We start from the raw sequence: 18,089 nt of genomic DNA, 5'->3' as shown, positions 1-18,089 counted from the left end.
TTATACATATGTATATTAGGGTGGAGTGAAAGTGGCCAAAATTTTTTTTTTTCTTTTTTTCTAATTTCCTGTATCATTAATTGATGATACATAGTATTAGAAGTAATTATGCAAAATTTTAGTTTTCTAAATATATATCTTAAGGTGGCGCATTAGGTTTAAAGTTTTGAAATAATTCAATTTTTGACATTCACATATATGATTTATTGAAAACGATATATGGACCTATTTAACAATTTTAATCATAAACTTTACTGAAATCATAATAAACTAGCAAAATAAACTCAAAAAATTACATTTTATTGTTGAAAATCAGTAGTTTCAGGGCGCTCATAAACACGAAAATATTGAGATTTGGTGTCGAAAACGGGTATGTCTAACGGGCTTTTATCCTTGTACGAATGAATCCATCTCTAGCTTCTGGTCCACAAACTGCTAACGAAGCCTCCGTTACCAGCTTGACACACCTTTCGACAGCCTGAGTGTGGCAAGGATACTTTTTGAAATCCATCAAAGCTCCTGAAGTAATCAGGTTTGAAATTTCTGTGTCGCTATATTTCATTGTCATAGGAGGTTCTGTAATCTTTCCTTTCGTCCAATCTATTAAATCATAATAAGTAGATGCGTCAGCCCTTAGTTCTGGGAGTCGAAATTCGCGAACCTTCTTTCCTTTGGTCTCTTTTCGTGCTTTTAACACTCTTCGAAGAGCCAGCTCCCTTATGTGAGACGCATCATCTTGCAACATAGCCAGCAACAAATTCTCTGGGTGTGTGAAGAATGAATTTCTTTGAATAGTTTTCAGTGCAATACTTTTCAGGTTATCTACTAAATACTGACATCTTTTAACCATGTCAAAAACATGAATTGGACCATATTTACATGATGATTTTGTCTTTATGTCGAACCAGGTTGGTGCATAAACTTTCATAATGAAAGTCGCGAGATCCCTCAAATTCTTTGTTGGTTTAGCTGTTCCAATGTATAAAGGGAGAATCCTGTTTGCGCAAGTCAACCATCGTGAATGTGACAGTTTTCCTGGGTCTTTGCTAGCTAAGTTGGGCGACACCGAACCAGAAGAAATTGCGGTGCAAATCTCAAACAGATATTTTTGATCAGTACTTAGCAAATTAGGATTCAAAGCTGGCAATTCTGTGGAAATGGCTTCGAATACCTCCACTTTAAAATCGAGGCACTTAGGTAGCTGTTTTCCTATTTTGCCAGAAAAACTATTAGGGCCTGTTGTTGTGCCATCTAAACTGGAGAATAAATGACGAAGTGGTAATTCATTTGCATGTAACAAGCACACAAACCATTGCAATGGGCGTTTCAGGTGTTTTTCTAGTAAAATATAGGCAAACAGGATTCTCCGTTTATACATTGGAACAGCTAAACCAACAAAGAATTTGAGGAATCTCGCGACTTTCATTATGAAAGTTTATGCACCAACCAGGTTCGACATAAAGACAAAATCATCATGTAAATATGGTCCAATTCATGTTTTTAACATGGTTAAAAGATGTCAGTATTTACCAGATAACCTGAAAAGTATTGCACTGAAAACTATTCAAAGAAATTCATTCTTCACACACCCAGAGAATTTGTTGCTGGCTATGTTGCAAGATGATGCGTCTCACATAAGGGAGCTGGCTCTTCGAAGAGTGTTAAAAGCACGAAAAGAAGGTTCGCGAATTTCGACTCCCAGAACTAAGGGCTGACGCATCTACTTATTATGATTTAATAGATTGGACGAAAGGAAAGATTACAGAACCTCCTATGACAATGAAATATAGCGACACAGAAATTTCAAACCTGATTACTTCAGGAGCTTTGATGGATTTCAAAAAGTATCCTTGCCACACTCAGGCTGTCGAAAGGTGTGTCAAGCTGGTAACGGTGGCTTCGTTAGCAGTTTGTGGACCAGAAGCTAGAGATGGATTCATTCGTACAAGGATAAAAGCCCGTTAGACATACCCGTTTTCGACACCAAATCTCAATATTTTCGTGTTTATGAGCGCCCTGAAACTACTGATTTTCAACAATAAAATGTAATTTTTTGAGTTTATTTTGCTAGTTTATTATGATTTCAGTAAAGTTTATGATTAAAATTGTTAAATAGGTCCATATATCGTTTTCAATAAATCATATATGTGAATGTCAAAAATTGAATTATTTCAAAACTTTAAACCTAATGCGCCACCTTAAGATATATATTTAGAAAACTAAAATTTTGCATAATTACTTCTAATACTATGTATCATCAATTAACGATACAGGAAATTAGAAAAAAAGAAAAAAAAAATTTTGGCCACTTTCACTCCACCCTAATGTATATTACCCAGTGTTCGTGGTACCTATGTTTAATATTGTATAATAATACTTTATTTACGAATGTAAAGAATGTGATATGTACCTAAGCTAAGTGTTAAAAAATCCTTATGTAATTTAATTTAAGTACTACTTCTTTTGCCTTGCTTGTGGCAAATAAACTTAGGCTTAGCTTACTATGTTTAAATTGTCTAATATTGTATATGTATTTATGTCAATAAAATATTTGTGTTAAATAGTCTTTGAATATATCATCATCTTCCTAACACTGTCCCGGCTTTTTACCACGGCTCATGGGAGTCTGAAGTCCGCTTGGCAACGAATTCCTAGAATTGGCGTAGGCATGCGTTTCTACCCACAGGGAAAACTGGGTCTTATGAGGATTACTCCAGTTTCCTCACGATGTTTTCCTTCACCGACAATCACTGGTTGGATACCAGTATCAAATGTTACATGGTAGGTACGAGTACATTTAGCAGCAATAGTTCCTAAGCGGGCGAGTTGTTCAAAATTACCTTGACGCGCTCTTATTCTCTTAACAATAAAGTCGCGTCAAGATCATTTTGAACACCTCGCCCGCTTAGCAACTATTGCTGCTGACTGTACATAAGTTGCAAGCCGGGTTTGAACCCGCGACCTCTAGATTGAAAGTCACACACTCTTACCACTAGGCTACCAAATAATTAATGAAAAGGGATACGTTTCCCCCAGAGATGTATTTGTTAAAAACCAATAGAATACCTATCCTCGCTCAGGGCAGCTCTAGTCGGCAATTTTCTATTGGTTCTTAATTTAACAAACATCCCTTGCTACCATCCTCGCACATCTCTGGTGGAAATGCAGCCTTAAGAGTGTTTCCGAATAAAAAAAAAGTTTTTAGTCATAAAGTCAGTTTATTTCATGTATGTTTTAGTGAGAAAGTTTAGGGAAGTATGTGTCCATTTTTATAATAGTATGACAATGTAATGAACTACGGAACACTATACTTACTCTGTATCTTTAGGTATTTAAAAAAGAGTGAACCAAATCTTAAGGAGCCATTTGAGGGTAGATGAAAACATTACATGATCAAATAATGTAGGTTAAAATCAAGTCGTTCAGTGACAGATCCAGGCGGTTTTGTATTTGGTTGGTTAACCAATAAATAAAAAACGATTGTAAATATAAAAACAAATACCAAAAAGACCTGGTTAACTACAGGTATCAAAATATCTTGCAGACATAAACGACTTCTAAAAGCACTAGCGTCCCAAGTCGATAACCAAATAATTAATGAACACTACAAGCAGTACGAAAAATTATTGAAAAAAACAGTGATAGTGTCAAAAAAACTCCAAAATATTAAACGCATTAATAAAACAGACAACGTAGTTAAATCAATGTGGCATATAGTTAAAGAACAGACTAATAAACTTTCACAAAAGAATAGAAATAATATTAAGATACATATAGACGACGAATTAACAGAAAATCCCATAAAAGTCGCTAACTCATTTAATAATTTCTTTACCTCCGTAGGCGCAGTGAGTTCAATTTCTGAGCCTCCGCGCGGACGACCCGTTATCTCACCACCAGGAAACTCGATGTACCTTAGTCCCGTCACCCCACAAGAAGTTTTTAAACTAATAAAAGGTTTAAAAAACAAAAGAAGTTTTGGTCAAGATGAGTTACCGCCTTATTTAGTAAAAAAATGTGCTGAGGAGTTAACGCCTCCTTTGACGCTTCTTATTAACCAGTCATTTACTGAAGGAACCTTCCCAGATCTACTTAAGATGTCCGTTATTAAACCTGTTTATAAAAAAGGCAACCATAATGAATGTAGCAATTACCGTCCCATAGCCCTTCTAAATACATTTTCAAAAATTTTTGAAACAGCAATGTCTAACCGACTATATTCCTTTTGTGAGAAGTTCAAAATATTTAACGATTCCCAAAATGGTTTCCGAAAAGGTCGTTCAACGTCGTCAGCAGTTTTTAAGTATATGAACGAAGTTTTAAACATAATAAATGACAGAAAGTATGCTGTTGGAGTATTGCTAGATATGAGCAAAGCTTATGACTGCGTTTTATACGATATTCTATTACAAAAGTTATTTGGAATAGGTATTAGAGGTTCAGCTCACAATTGGTTTGTTTCTTATCTTACAGGCCGTACGCAATGCGTAGAAGTAGAATACCATAACTATATAACGGGTAATATACAAACATTTAAATCAGAAAAGACGAATATTACTCGATCAATACCTCAGGGCAGCGTTCTCGGTTGTGTTTTATTTTTAATCTATATAAATGACCTGCCTAAATCTATAGATAAATTTTGCACCCTTTTTGCTGACGACATATCTGTAATAATACCGTGCCAAAATGAATTACATTTAATTAATAGCTTAAATTCAACCATTCTAAATATCGTAACCTGGTTAGATGATCATAATTTAAAACTTAATTTTAATAAGACTAAACTCATGCAATTTAGGCCATATCAGAAACGTAGCATAAATATAGATTTCACATTCCAAAGCACTACATTAGAATCCGTCCTCTCTTTCCCACTGTTAGGTATACACATCGATTCGACAATTAATTGGAAAGAGCACATAAATGCAGTATCTGTAAAATTGAGCCGTTTCACTTATGCCTTATATGAACTAAAAAAATGCACCGACGTAAAAACAGCCATGTGTGCCTACTATGCATATGCACATGCATGGCTACTATATGGCATAGTACTCTGGGGTAACAGTTGTGATACAATTAAACTGTTTGTGCTGCAAAAAAGGTGCTTAAGAATTATTTCTAATTTAGACATTATGACAAGCTGTAAAGAATACTTCATTTACCATAAAATCTTAACTCTGCCTTCAATGTATATTTTAGAAGTAAGCACATTTGTTAAAAACAATATTTCCCTTTTTCCGCAGTATTCTCGTCCGTCAAATTTACGACCCCATACCAGATTAGCACGGCCTAACTCAAATATGAAAATGATACACTCTGGTCCATTTGCCATGTCAGTTAGTATATACAATAAAATTCCAAAGTCGATACAGGTAGAAACCAACATCCTTAGATTTAAAACACAACTAAAACAATATTTAATCAGCAAATCCTACTATAGCATACAAGAATTCTTAAGCGAGTAATAGATTATTCAGTTGTATAAGTCGATAGTCGCTATAATTATTGTGAAAATTATTGTTATTATTAAGATTTGAATTAGTTGATATTGTCTATTCATATTTTTAATGTTGCTATACCCTCTCAGGGTTCATGTTGAGACTGTACTTAGCTTTAAGCTATTTTTAAATAAGCATCAAATGTACACATGAAATGCAATAAAATATTTGATTTTGATTTTGAATGTTATAACTACCCGAAAAAGTAAAAAATATTTGTTTACTTTCATTTAAATACCTAAAGATACAGACATATAAATGATATATGACATCTATTACAAATCATAATCCAACTTTACAGCATGTACATCTTGTCCGCGGCCATTTTGTTGTCGCACCACACCGGCTGCGCGAGCGCCATCTCTTGCTGTTGCGGGGCATGCTGCGTCTGTAAAGATAAATGGCGTTATTCATAAACGCGTTACTGGCCTGAATTTGCTATGAATCGTTTGTCTTTATCTGTCATTTTGATCTATGAATTTGTAAGTAAGGGATAAAACATAATTTATTATAATTATACCGGGTATACGGGTTACACAAAACAAATTATACACCTAAACCTTCCTCAAAAATCACTCTATTGATAGGTGAAAAGTGTGAAAACCACATGAAAGTCGGTTCAGTAGTTTTTGAGTTTATCGCGAACATACATACACACAAACAGACAGACTGACAGATATATATGTATCTAGCCGGATAGGTGTAGGTAAGTACCTAAAGGAAACACGCGCGTCTCGAATGATAGATCGTTTATTACTGATCCGTGTGTGCAGCAGCAACACGCACACCATTGAACGGTGCATACATGCATACACAGCACAGACGCGGCGGGGGACTTTGTTTTATAACTGATTATAAGGTGTAGTGATATATTGAGTTATAACTAGTAGTTCGCCCCGAACCGAGAACTCGCTGTTTGGCAAAAATTATATAGAGCCATTTTGTTGCACCTACTTACTCGTATAGTGCGACATAAAATAGTAGAAAATAATTTTTACGAAAAATAAACCGACTTCTAAGGAGGTAAAACCACCCACTTTTCTAGTAGGTAGCATTTCGTTTCTGTAAGGGTCGCAGTTTTAGCCTAACGAACCCACTTATGTGATAGCAGTTCGGTTCTGTGAGGATTGCAGTTCGAACCTAACCAAACCCACTTTTCTAGTAGCATTTCGTTTCTGTAAGGCTCGCAGTTCTAACCTAACCTAATCCACTTTTGTTCGGTTCTGTGAGGATCGCAGTTCAAACCTAACCTAACCCACTTAAAACCCTTCCTGCATATAATAAAAAATATTTGTTGAAATTTGAACTTTAATAGCTGTCAATAGAGTTAAATATCATATCCGCCATATATGGCTTCATATGCGGTAAGGGGTTAACGGCGCGTGCGGTGCGGTGTACGGGGGTTTGAGCGGGAGGGGCTAGTAAGTTTGGCATCATTATACTTTATAATACCTACATTTTATGGTAGGTAATCATAGTGGTTTATTTAGTTTAGGTATCAGTGGTTTTCCGGGTCAAGGTCCGAGTCCGGGTCCGGGTCCAGGGCCAGCTCCGTCAAAATCGAAATTCGAAATCGCCAAACGTGTACTATGCGTCGTTGAAGAGTTCCGTTCTGATCATCATCAGCAGTTACACTTCATCAAATGTCACTTTTTTGAATATATATGCTTAATTTGTTGATAAAAACACATAAGTCACTATATATATATGCCTTTAAGATTTGAGGAGTTCCCTCGATTCCTCATGGATCCCATCATCAGAACTGATTTTTGACAAAAACGGGACCAATCTGTATGCATATACATACAATTGATACAATCAAAAAAATAATTTTCAAAATCGGTTCAGTAATGACGGAGATATGGAGTAACAAATATTTAAAAAAAAACCGGTCAAGTGCGAGTCGGACTCGCGTTCTAAGGGTTCCGTACATTACCCAATTTTTAACAATGTATTTTTATATGTGAAACGCGAGTTAATTGCCTTTAAAAAAACCCGTAGGGGTCAGATCAAAAACTAAGTAATTAGTCCGACTCACGCTTGACTGCACATTTCTAATAGGTTTTCCTGTCATCTATAGGTAAAGAACTATTTTGTATATTTTTTCAAAATTGTAGACCGCGTAGTTTCGGAGATAAAAGAGGGGGGGGGGTGGTAATTTTTTAGCTATTTTCTTAAATAACTTCTAAACTATTTATTTTAAAATTACAAAAAATATATATTTGAGATTCTCAAAATGAGCTCTTTCATTTGATATGTAACACGATATAGTTTAATAAACATTATTTTTTAATTTATTCATTTACCCCCCAAAAGTGGCCTCCATGATTAAAATTCATTTGTTTACGTAAGATATTAGTCTTTGGGTCACGAATTTACATATGTGTACCAAATTTCAACTTAATTGGTCCAGTATGTTTGGAGAAAATGGGCTGTGACAGACGGACAGACAGACAGACAGACAGACGCACGAGTGATCCTGTAAGGGTTCCGTTTTTTCCTATTGAGGTAAGGAACCCTAAAAACACGCAATCGAATTGATAACCTTCTCCTTTTGAGATTTGGAAGTCGGTTAATAAATGAGGGCGCCACTTTCTACGTAACTGTCACATTTTTGACTAAAATGCTTACACGTGGCAACAATTTAGTATGGACATTTTTGAATTCCATTTTATTTAATTTATACTATTTTATGTCGCACTATAGGCGGCATTGGATCAAAAATCGCGTGGATTTATTGCAAGGTCTAAGTTAACTGATATATTTAAGTCACCATAGAGATTAAAATAATCTGTATCTGTGGTAAGCCGAAATATTTCCTGTCAAATGTCAAATACCTATATTATGTTTATTTTATTTTATTTGTATCTTCCTAATTATTTCAAAATGGTAAATTTAAAAACGATATTATAAAAGTGTAAGTCGAGCACTTTCATTTGATACCAAACTCGACCATACTTTCTTGCAAATAAAATGACCAGAATAGCAAGCCCCCTCACAAACAGCTTTTTGGCCTTCTAAGCTCTTCTAGCTCAATAACCTCTTGATCGAGCCTGCTCATGATTTAATGACTAAAATATAATACCCTCGACTACATGTTTACCCAATTTCATTTAAATTAGAACAAATTTACTTTACTTATTGAGTATCAAACTATCTTCTGACAGTTCAGCTTAAAAACATCGAAATGCCGGGACGTGCCGCTAGCCAGCCGCGTGTTCAAAGTTGAATGTAAGAACTTCGTTTCGCTTCGCTCATTCGTTCGATAAGGATCGTAAGTTAAGTACCGACCTGTCTGGAATCCCGGCGCTTGCCCCGAGCACGCTTGGGCCACGGTTTCTTGAGGTGCACGTACGTGATGTGTGCACGCTTCTCGCTCGCGTGCTTGAAGCACTTCCCGCACATTTCGCACTTGTATGGTTTTAGGCCGGTGTGACTCTGCAAAGAAAAAAAAAATTTTATGTCAAAACTATTTTCACTTGTTTACCAATATCAAAGAGAATAGAGTGTATAGGGAGGGCCACAGTACATTTACTGCCAGATTTCGACAGACTGTTCCGCAGTTTGGCGAAATTTCAAATGTGTAATTTATTTGTTTATTGTGTATGTGAGAACTAAAAAAAAAAAAAAGATCAAACCTGTTAGAACGCCATTTGACTTTGATCCTTATTCTTTCACTGATATGTGTTAACTTGTTAAATATTAATATTAACGTTGTTGAATATTATTTGTCACCTGTTATGTGCTTCCTGCGAGGTCGTTACGTAATAGAGAACCACTTGGTGATATAGTTATGAAATTAAAACTTACCGCCATATGTCTGGTCCGGTTGCTGGCTGTAGAGAACCGCTTGCCGCAAGCCGTGCAAGCGTGCTGCGGGCGTGTAGAGTGTAATCTTCTGTGAGCGATCAGTCGGTATCTCTCTCTCTCTCACACACACTCCCTCTCGCCTACAAGTCTAGCTAAAACTTACCGCCATATGTCTGGTCCGGTTGCTGGCTGTAGAGAACCGCTTGCCACAAGCCGTGCAAGCGTGCTGCGGGCGTGTAGAGTGTAATCTTCTGTGAGCGATCAGTCGGTATCTCTCTCTCCTACAAGTCTAGCTAAAACTTACCGCCATATGTCTGGTCCGGTTGCTGGCGGTAGAGAACCGCTTGCCACAAGCCGTGCAAGCGTGCTGCGGGCGTGTAGAGTGTAATCTTCTGTGAGCGATCAGTCGGTATCTCTCTCTCCTACAAGTCGAGCTAAAACTTACCGCCATATGTCTGGTCCGGTTGCTGGCTGTAGAGAACCGCTTGCCACAAGCCGTGCAAGCGTGCTGCGGGCGTGTAGAGTGTAATCTTCTGTGAGCGATCAGTCGGTATCTCTCTCTCCTACAAGTCTAGCTAAAACTTACCGCCATATGTCTGGTCCGGTTGCTGGCTGTAGAGAACCGCTTGCCACAAGCCGTGCAAGCGTGCTGCGGGCGTGTATAGTGTAGTCTTCGATGAGCGATCAGTCGGTATCTCTCGCCTACAAGTCGAGCTAAAACATACCGCCATATGTCTGGTCCGGTTGCTGGCGGTAGAGAACCGCTTGCCACAAGCCGTGCAAGCGTGCTGCGGGCGTGTATAGTGTAGTCTTCGATGAGCGATCAGTCGGTATCTCTCGCTTACAAGTCTAGCTAAAACTTACCGCCATATGTCTGGTCCGGTTGCTGGCGGTAGAGAACCGCTTGCCACAAGCCGTGCAAGCGTGCTGCGGGCGTGTATAGTGTAGTCTTCGATGAGCGATCAGTCGGTATCTCTCGCCTACAAGTCGAGCTAAAACATACCGCCATATGTCTGGTCCGGTTGCTGGCGGTAGAGAACCGCTTGCCACAAGCCGTGCAAGCGTGCTGCGGGCGTGTATAGTGTAGTCTTCGATGAGCGATCAGTCGGTATCTCTCGCTTACAAGTCTAGCTAAAACTTACCGCCATATGTCTGGTCCGGTTGCTGGCTGTAGAGAACCGCTTGCCACAAGCCGTGCAAGCGTGCTGCGGGCGTGTATAGTGTAGTCTTCGATGAGCGATCAGTCGGTATCTCTCGCCTACAAGTCGAGCTAAAACATACCGCCATATGTCTGGTCCGGTTGCTGGCTGTAGAGAACCGCTTGCCACAAGCCGTGCAAGCGTGCTGCGGGCGTGTATAGTGTAGTCTTCGATGAGCGATCAGTCGGTATCTCTCGCTTACAAGTCTAGCTAAAACTTACCGCCATATGTCTGGTCCGGTTGCTGGCGGTAGAGAACCGCTTGCCACAAGCCGTGCAAGCGTGCTGCGGGCGTGTATAGTGTAGTCTTCGATGAGCGATCAGTCGGTATCTCTCTCGCCTACAAGTCGAGCTAAAACTTACCGCCATATGTCTGGTCCGGTTGCTGGCTGTAGAGAACCGCTTGCCACAAGCCGTGCAAGCGTGCTGCGGGCGTGTATAGTGTAGTCTTCGATGAGCGATCAGTCGGTATCTCTCGCCTACAAGTCGAGCTAAAACATACCGCCATATGTCTGGTCCGGTTGCTGGCTGTAGAGAACCGCTTGCCACAAGCCGTGCAAGCGTGCTGCGGGCGTGTATAGTGTAGTCTTCGATGAGCGATCAGTCGGTATCTCTCTCGCCTACAAGTCGAGCTAAAACTTACCGCCATATGTCTGGTCCGGTTGCTGGCTGTAGAGAACCGCTTGCCACAAGCCGTGCAAGCGTGCTGCGGGCGTGTATAGTGTAGTCTTCGATGAGCGATCAGTCGGTATCTCTCGCCTACAAGTCGAGCTAAAACATACCGCCATATGTCTGGTCCGGTTGCTGGCTGTAGAGAACCGCTTGCCACAAGCCGTGCAAGCGTGCTGCGGGCGTGTATACTGTATAGTGTAGTCTTCGATGAGCGATCAGTCGGTATCTCTCGCTTACAAGTCTAGCTAAAACTTACCGCCATATGTCTGGTCCGGTTGCTGGCGGTAGAGAACCGCTTGCCACAAGCCGTGCAAGCGTGCTGCGGGCGTGTGGAGTGTAATCTTCGATGAGCGATCAGTCGGTATCGTCGCTGGAAGCTTTTATCGCATTGCTGGCATTTGAAGAGTTTGCCGTCTGTGTGGGTGGAGCTGTGGTCTTGTAGGAGGGCGAGACTCTGTGGAAGTAAAACATGTTATATGGTGAAAGTTATTTAAGGGGCCTCTACGTGTTGGATCTATATCCCCACGCAAGCCTATCAAAAGACCGGGATTTATAGGCCCGTGAAATCCAAAATGAAGTCGCATCAAGATCATTTTGAACACCTCGCCCGCTTAGCAACTTCTGCCGCTGACTGTACCTGGAACATCTTCCCGCACACTTCGCACATGCTCTTGGTCTTCATCGAGGGGTAGTTGGTTCGATTCTTGTCCGGGTGACTCCGCCGGAAGTGGCGGTAGTATGCGAGAGAGTCCGGAAGTTGCATGTCACACTAGAAAAAAAAATCCTTTATTAAAGAGTACAGATATTCTATGAAAATATGTTCTTATTTGAACCTTAGTGGGCCTTAGGCCCACTTGCACCATCCCACTTACCCGGAGTTAAGCGGTTAAACCGTTAACCTAGTGTCAAATTGTACTGGTAACCATGGCAACTCCAGGATTAACCGGTTAACCCCGGATTAGTGGAATGGTTCAAGTGGGCCTAACAATATTAGCTTTTAATTTTGATATTGCTTAGCCCAGCAAAAAGTATGGTTAAAGATGGTGTTTTTTTGTTTATATTTCAACATTGACGACCGCTCTAGTGGGTAGTGACCCTGTCTGCGAAGCCGATGGTCTTGGGTTCGAATCCCAGTAAGGGCATTTATTTGTGTGATAAACACTAATATTTGTTCCTGAGTCATGGGTGTTTTCTATGTATATAAGTATGTATTCATCTATATAAGTATGTATATAGTCGCCTAGCACCCATAGTACAAGCTTTGCTTAGTTTGGGGCTAGGCTGATCTGTGTAAGATGTCCCCAATATTTATTTATTGACCGGAGCGTAGCGAAGGTCTACGTTTCGACTGGAGCATTTTGCTTTTGTATGTCCGGATGTTCTCCTCTACAAGTCGCAATTCTTAACCGAATCTCGTGAAATTTTGTGACTGGATTCTATGTCTAAATAAAATTTTTTTGTCCGTCCGGTTTTTTGATTTTTTTTTTAAATGGCGGAGTTGTGATAGATCGCGCCTAAACAAATAGTGGTATCGGTACCATACGAGTGTTTTCTTTTTGAGATATGTTTATAGATTAAATGGCCTAAAATTCAGAAAATTTATTTCGCTGGTTTCGGAGGTATTGAGATATTTAATTTTAACTAATTTTAATTTGAGAAGGAGTAGCTAAATTTCGTCAACCCGTCTAAGAATTATTTGGCTCAGTTTGTAAACGTTCGCTTTTTCTGTTTGCACAGAGGGTCTGGGTTCGATTCCCAGTAATTGTATGCTGGGATTTTATAACTTTTTGTATTTTTTTTTACACATAAATTTCGTATTGTTTTTTTTTAATTTACTATATTTAAAGCTCTTAGCACCATGTTATTTAAAGCTCTGCTCGCGAGGTCTACAGCTCACAGAGCCACTAGTTTTATTTATTTATTTAATGCATAGGTACAGATCTATTGCATAATTATTTTCCATCGTATTTTCACGGAAACATACGAACGTGTCTTGCTATTTCAGGCAGTCTCGGTGCAAAAAGTACTGAGGTTGACTGAAGTAGCAAACGTCGGACTATAGCGGGCAGTTTGAGGGCAAGGTAAGATTTACAAAAAAATCTTAACTTACGAGTATTATAATGTACCTACACTACATACTAGACTACATCTACACTACATCTTACATTATAATGTACCTAGTATTTGTAACATAGTTAATTAAATTAATTACCCGTTATCATTTATTCATCTTTAATGTGTAAATACTCTTTGAAGTGATGACTGATAGCCCACTGAAGTGGCCACTTAAAAAACAAATAAATAGCTGACATGCGTCATTATGACTGTTGTTCATGAATGTAAATTAAATCATCAAATATAACACAGACTATTCAATCTTATTTTTATTTAAAATTTAAAGGATATAAAAAAAATAAACACCTAACTAACGTACAGCTTTAGAGCCGTGTTCATAGAACTTGACATGCCCAGTTAACTCATTTGTTCTGTTCTTTTCTCACAGCTGCAATTGTCTGAGTGACGGATAAAGCCAAACGAACTTTTTCGCCATTTTAACTTATGTGTAGTCCAAGTACGTTTATAAATAACGCAGTTAGTTGCTATGATATTTGGAATTTCACATTATAAATACTAGGTACCAAATACTAAGTACAAATACTCGAGAGTGAATTGATTGATTTGCGAACCTTACCTATCATTCTGACATGCCACGAAAATGCCCGCTGGAGTCCGACGTATGCATGACAAATACGAACGTTTCCGAGCAAATACGATGGAAAACAATTATGCACTACATCTGTATATCAATTTATTGCACGCTTATTAATCTTTTCGATTGCACAATTATTCAATATAGTTAGACCAAGATAAGTCTGCAACAATTTTGATAGCACACCCAGCGCAGATTTTATTTATTTTATACGTCATAATTTCATAGAAGTTTGACGTTTAGTTTAATTATATATATTAAACTAAACGTCAAACTTCTATGAAATTATGACGTATAAATAAAATCTGCACTGCGTGTGCTGTCAAAATCTTTGTAGACTTATCTTGGTCAAATTCTACCTATAGACATAGACATAGACATAGAAAAACTTTATTTGTGGTATTATCTATGAAAAGGGACCTTATTGTCGATGGCGCTTACGACACTAACATCGATGAGCACAAAACGTAGTAGTTTAAAATTGGGGATTCTGGCCCAGTTTAGTTATTTTGATTTCCAATTTAGCAATTAAGTTTCTTTGATTACTGGAACATTCAATGTTGCTGTCTATCCAATGCGGAGGTCAATTTATGTTATGTGACGCTGATGAACTTATCAGTCATCGGGTTTAAAGGTCCCTTTGTAGTTTTTTATAAATAACTCGTAAACGGTGACCTGTAGCAAAAATGTTCTGATACATAAGTAATCTGCGTAAAATTGTCTACATTAAATATTCTATACACTTTTTCGCTAGGATCAGTATTTAAAAAAATATTTAAGGTAAAAAGTTAAATATGATCAATTGTTAATATTTTTTGTAAATAACTCGTAAACGGTGGCCTGTACCAAAAAATGTTCTGATACATAAGTAATCTACTTAAAATCTACTCACACCAGAGGATGCTGAAGACCGGACGCTTAGCTAAAACGCTAGGTTGAAGGAGAAGAAGATTGATCCTAGCGAAAAAGTGTATAGAATATTTAAGGCGCTCTTATACTCGAGTTTTACGTTTTCAAGGGGGTGAAGCAGACGAGTGGTAGAACGGGCAGGCGGGCGCCCCGCGCGGCGCACCGCACCATTCCCGCGCAGCACGTCTACGTCCTTATGACGACATCGGTATTCTGAATCGTCAGTTCCGGGATTTTTAGTTCGGCAATTAATATTGAAAAAGATTTATTAGTAAATTCGAATTTTGATGAGTACTTAATGAAATTAAAAACCGGACAAGCGCGAGTCGGACTCGCCCACTGAGCCCACCGAGGGTTCCGTACTTTTTAGTATTTGTTGTTATAGCGGCAACAGAAATACATCATCTGTGAAAATTTCAACTGTCTAGCTATCACGGTTCGTGAGATACAGCCTGCTGACAGACGGACGGACGAACGGACGGACAGCGGAGTCTTACTAATAGGGTTCCGTTTTACCCTTTGGGTAGGGAACCCTAAAAATGGTAGGTAAGACGGTGAGGTCGGTGAGTGTACCTAAATAACTAGTGGCTCTGTGAGCTGTAGACCTCGCGAGCTGAGCTTAAAACTGAGTAAATGTATGGCTTCGTTGTTTAGAAGAATTTAGAGAATCTAATTTGACAATGAAAACCTTAACTATCGAACCTGCTTACAAAATTCGGGAATTGGTTTAGAAATGCGACCAGTAGAGTAGAACAGATGGACATACGAAACAATTTTTGGCTAACAGGCCAATTCAAACGTACTCTGATATCAGTAATGACGTCTAACTGATGTCATTTAGTTATCGTGCATTTCGCTGGTTCTTGTCCGTACATGTATTGGCGCAAGCGAGACGCACGATGACTACTAAATAACATGATAAAAATATCATTCCGATGTCAGTGTACGGTCGGTGCCCCAACTTGAGTATCCACGTCGCCATACTAATTGTATAGAAAAGTGGATAGAGTTAGACCAAGAAAAGTCTGAAGAGCACACGCAGTGCCAATGTTATTTGTGCCAGTGTCAAAATCTCTGCAGACTTTTCTTGGTCTAACTCTACTTATGTTAGGGAACCAACATTACCTTTTAATTAGCCTGTAAACTGCAACTGAGAAGCTTCGTGCGCATTTGGTTTGCCAGTCTTTTCAGTCTTTGTTCCTCCTCGAGTCGCAATAGAAGGAGTTTCATGCTTTTAATTTTAGTCGAGTAAGAATTTAAATATCTAACTAATCTAAATTCTAAAGATAATAGATTGTATAGGGGACGTGCTTGAACTATAGGGGGCAGCACAGGAGCCGTCAGATCTTTGGCGCGAGGCGTAAATGTGACGTTTATGCTTCCGATGTAGCCCACAAGATGGCAGAACCTACTATGCACAAGAAAACGTACCTACGAGAACGGTTGATGGTAGCACTTGCTTTGGCAATGTACATGTGCACATATGTTTCCGATTCAGGCCACAAGATGGCAGGCCCTATAGGGTCCCTATAGGGGGCGTGCGTGAACTATAGGGGGCGGCATAGGAGCCGTCAGATTTTTGGCGTGAGGCGTAAATGTGACGTTTATGCTTCCGATGTAGCCCACAAGATGACAGAACCTATACTATGCATAAGGAAACGTACCTACAAGAACGGTAGATGGTAGAACTTGCTTTGGCAATGTACATGTTTCCGATTCAGACCACAAGATGGCAGACCCTCCAACGCGCACGGTCCCTATAGTAGAGGGTTATTGTCGTACTAAATTTTGTAGTCACTGTAAATCAGTGCTGTAAATTTACTGCCATCTTTCGATACAGGATTAAAATGAAAATGAATAAAAAATATCAATAAATGTATATATGTATGGATAAATGATTTTTTTTATTTTTAGAACGCCATATGATATTGACCCATGTTCTTTTACTGATATGAGTAAAAATTATTAAATATAAAATGGTGTCGCCATCTAGACGAGCATAGAGGCCAAAGGTATGGCGCCGTATAGGGGTCATCCATTAATTACGTCACACGAATTTCTAGGTTTTTTGACCCCTCCCCCCCCCTTGTCACATTTGGTCACATTTGGCAAACCCCTCCCCCCTAGTGTGACGTCACATTTTTTCTACGAAATCGCCAAATCGAATTAAGTAAGTTCCTAAGTATTATAAATATTAGTAATTTTATAACCCAAAACTGCTTAGGAAAGAAAATTAAAAGAATAAAAACCGGGCAAGTGCGAGTCGGGCTCGCGCACGAAGGGTTCCGTACCATAATGCAAAAAAAAAAACGAAAAAAAAAGCAAAAAAAAAACGGTCACCCATCCAAGTACTGACCACTCCCGACGTTGCTTAACTTTGGTCAAAAATCACGTTTGTTGTATGGGAGCCCCATTTAAATCTTTATTTTATTCTGTTTTTAGTATTTGTTGTTATAGCGGCAACAGAAATACATCATCTGTGAAAATTTCAACTGTCTAGCTATCACGGTTCGTGAGATACAGCCTGGTGACAGACGGACGGACGGACGGACGGACGGACGGACGGACGGACGGACGGACGGACAGCGAAGTCTTAGTAATAGGGTCCCGTTTTACCCTTTGGGTACGGAACCCTAAAAACGATTATCGTTTTAAAAACTTGTGATTTAAATGTACAGCGAATAAAATAATAAAAAAAAAAATTCGGTTACTGATGAAGTTAAAGTGACGTCACAAAGTTTGTGCCTCCCCTCTCCCCCATGTCACAATATGTCACAGTTTCTTGACCCCCTCCCTCCCCCTAAACGTGTGACGTAATTAATGGATGACCCCATATTCAAGAATCAAATTTTCTTTAAAGCGCAAAAAGCCATCATCTCTTGCAAAAATTAAACGAATACGCTTAGCCCGCGCTTTTCAAAATAAAATAATAAAATAAAAAACAACAATTGATACGAAATTTAAGTATAAAAAAATACAAAAAGTTGTGTAGCAGCATACAATTACTGGGGATGGAACCAGGGACCTCCCGATGCAAACAAAAAAAGCGAACGTTTGCAAAATGCGCCATGATAGTTCTTACTAAAGCTGACGAAATTTAGCTACTCATTCGCAAGTAAAAACGAAATATCTAAATACCGCCAAAACCAGCGATACAAATTTTCTGAATTTTTGGACATTTAATCTATAAACATATATCAAAAAGATAAAACTCTTATGATATCGATACGATTATTTGTTTAAGCGTTAGGTATCGCGACTCCGCCATTTTTTAAAATTTCCAAAAACC

At 38.9% G+C, this 18,089-nt stretch overlaps 1 protein-coding gene across 1 annotated transcript in view; it reads right to left on the bottom strand.

Moving 5' to 3' along the window:
- Positions 1-5,736: 5,736 nt before the first annotated feature.
- Positions 5,737-18,089, bottom strand: part of LOC134802169 (zinc finger protein 11-like) — a 31,405-nt gene continuing 19,052 nt past the window's right edge. Inside the window, exons 11-19 of the mRNA XM_063774763.1 lie at positions 11,819-11,950; positions 11,438-11,635; positions 11,153-11,354; positions 10,873-11,000; positions 10,176-10,377; positions 9,898-10,025; positions 9,312-9,428; positions 8,793-8,939; positions 5,737-5,889 (exon numbers count right to left, since the gene is read on the bottom strand). Of these exons, the coding sequence (XP_063630833.1) occupies positions 5,797-5,889; positions 8,793-8,939; positions 9,312-9,428; positions 9,898-10,025; positions 10,176-10,377; positions 10,873-11,000; positions 11,153-11,354; positions 11,438-11,635; positions 11,819-11,950 (1,347 nt within the window). The 3' untranslated portion in view covers positions 5,737-5,796. The remainder of the gene's footprint in view (positions 5,890-8,792; positions 8,940-9,311; positions 9,429-9,897; positions 10,026-10,175; positions 10,378-10,872; positions 11,001-11,152; positions 11,355-11,437; positions 11,636-11,818; positions 11,951-18,089) is intronic.

This window comes from Cydia splendana, chromosome 24 (assembly GCF_910591565.1).
Source record: "Cydia splendana chromosome 24, ilCydSple1.2, whole genome shotgun sequence".
In the NCBI taxonomy this organism is placed as follows: Eukaryota; Metazoa; Arthropoda; class Insecta; order Lepidoptera; family Tortricidae; genus Cydia; species Cydia splendana.
Note: the sequence above shows the minus strand (reverse complement) of the source record. Positions and strands in the feature narration are given on the sequence as shown.